We start from the raw sequence: 1,547 nt of genomic DNA on the forward strand, positions 1-1,547 counted from the left end.
TTTTCTAATCACATGAATAAATTTATGTACATACGCTACTATATTTTGCAAAACATTAAAATTATTCCTATGATTTATTTTACCAAAAATATCATTACTCTCTCTCTCAATATAATAACCTTTGCAGACTTTTTTATTTCTGGTATCTCACACTTTTCTAATATCCTTGAAATATATGGTTTTTTCTTTAATAAGAATTTAGGACCATTAAACCAAAATTTATTTTGTACTATTTCTTTAACCAATAATCCTCTTGAAATAAGATCTGCTGGATTATCTTCTGAGCTGACATGTTTCCATCTATTTATATTACTATTTTCCTGTATAAAGCTTACTCTATTTGAAACAAATATCTGCAAACGTGCCGGATCTAATCTAAGCCAGCTCAAAACTAATGATGAATCACTGTAGTAGAAAACATCATTGAATTTTATCTTCAAGCCATCGATTACTACTTTTATTAGCTCAACTAATAACACACCTGCACATAATTCCAATCTTGGTAGTGAAATAATTTTAATAGGAGCTATTCTTGATTTAGATGCAGCTAAATGACAGTAAACTATCCCATTGCTGTCTATGGACTTTACATAGACAGCTGCCCCATATGCCTTCATGGATGCATCACAAAATCAATGAAGTTCTATTTGTGTTAGTTTGACACAAATAATATGTCTTTGAACGTTTACTTCATTCAGAAATTTGAAATTATCTTTAATTTTAAGCCAATTTTCAGTCATTTTCTCTGGAATTTTATCGTCCCAATCAAGTTTTAACTTCCATAAATCTTGGAGCAGCATCTTTGTTTTTACCGTTACTGGTCCTATTAAACCTAGTGGGTCAAATAACTTAGCAACTTCGCTTAAAATTGTGCGTTTTGAAATTTTATTCTGAAATTCCAATTTACATTTCAAACTAAATCTGTCTGTTTTTGGGTTCCATACAATCCCCAATGTTTTAACAGACTTCAAATTATTTGATTCTATATTTAAATTATTTTCTATATAACTGGGATCAATACCTTGGAGCAATACTTTTTCATTAGTACACCATTTCCTTAAAGACATACCGAAATCCATCAATATATTGTCAATATTTTCTCTAACTCGTTTTAATGATTCTATACAATCTCCTCCAGTCATCAAATCGTCCATGTAAAAATCATTCCTAATTACGTCTGATTCAATTGGAAAATTGTCTTCTTTACAATCTGCAATTTTTTGTAAACATTTTACTGCTAAATATGGAGCCGAAGCTGTTCCATATGTAACAGTTTTAAGAGCATATGTTTTAATAGTTTCATCTGGATTCCAGCGCCAAAATATTAACTGATATTTTCTGTCAGCTTCAGAAATCCAGATTTGTCTATACATTTTTTCAATGTCAGCTGAAAAAACATAACGATGTTTTCTAAATCTTAATAAAATATTAAAAAGAAATTCTTGCAGCCTAGGACCAGTATGTAAAATATCATTTAGCGAAACATTAGTTGTTGTCTTACAAGACGCATCAAATACAACTCTTAACTTAGTTGTTGTACTCTCTGG

At 30.0% G+C, this 1,547-nt stretch overlaps 1 protein-coding gene across 1 annotated transcript; it reads right to left on the reverse strand.

Annotated features, from left to right (window-relative positions):
• Window positions 1-632: 632 nt before the first annotated feature.
• Window positions 633-1,373, reverse strand: LOC124421130. Its single transcript, XM_046955953.1, has one exon. It carries the CDS (start codon window positions 1,371-1,373, stop codon window positions 633-635), a length of 741 nt encoding a protein of 246 aa, XP_046811909.1.
• Between the last annotated feature and the right edge of the window lie 174 nt (window positions 1,374-1,547).

The sequence above is a fragment of the Lucilia cuprina genome, unplaced genomic scaffold (genome assembly GCF_022045245.1).
Source record: "Lucilia cuprina isolate Lc7/37 unplaced genomic scaffold, ASM2204524v1 Scaffold_2337, whole genome shotgun sequence".
NCBI classification, from domain to species: Eukaryota; Metazoa; Arthropoda; class Insecta; order Diptera; family Calliphoridae; genus Lucilia; species Lucilia cuprina.

Coding starts and splice junctions, on each gene's coding strand:
- LOC124421130 (XM_046955953.1), bottom strand. CDS start 1,373: ATGTATAGACAAATCTGGATTTCTGAAGCTGACAGAAAATATCAGTTA.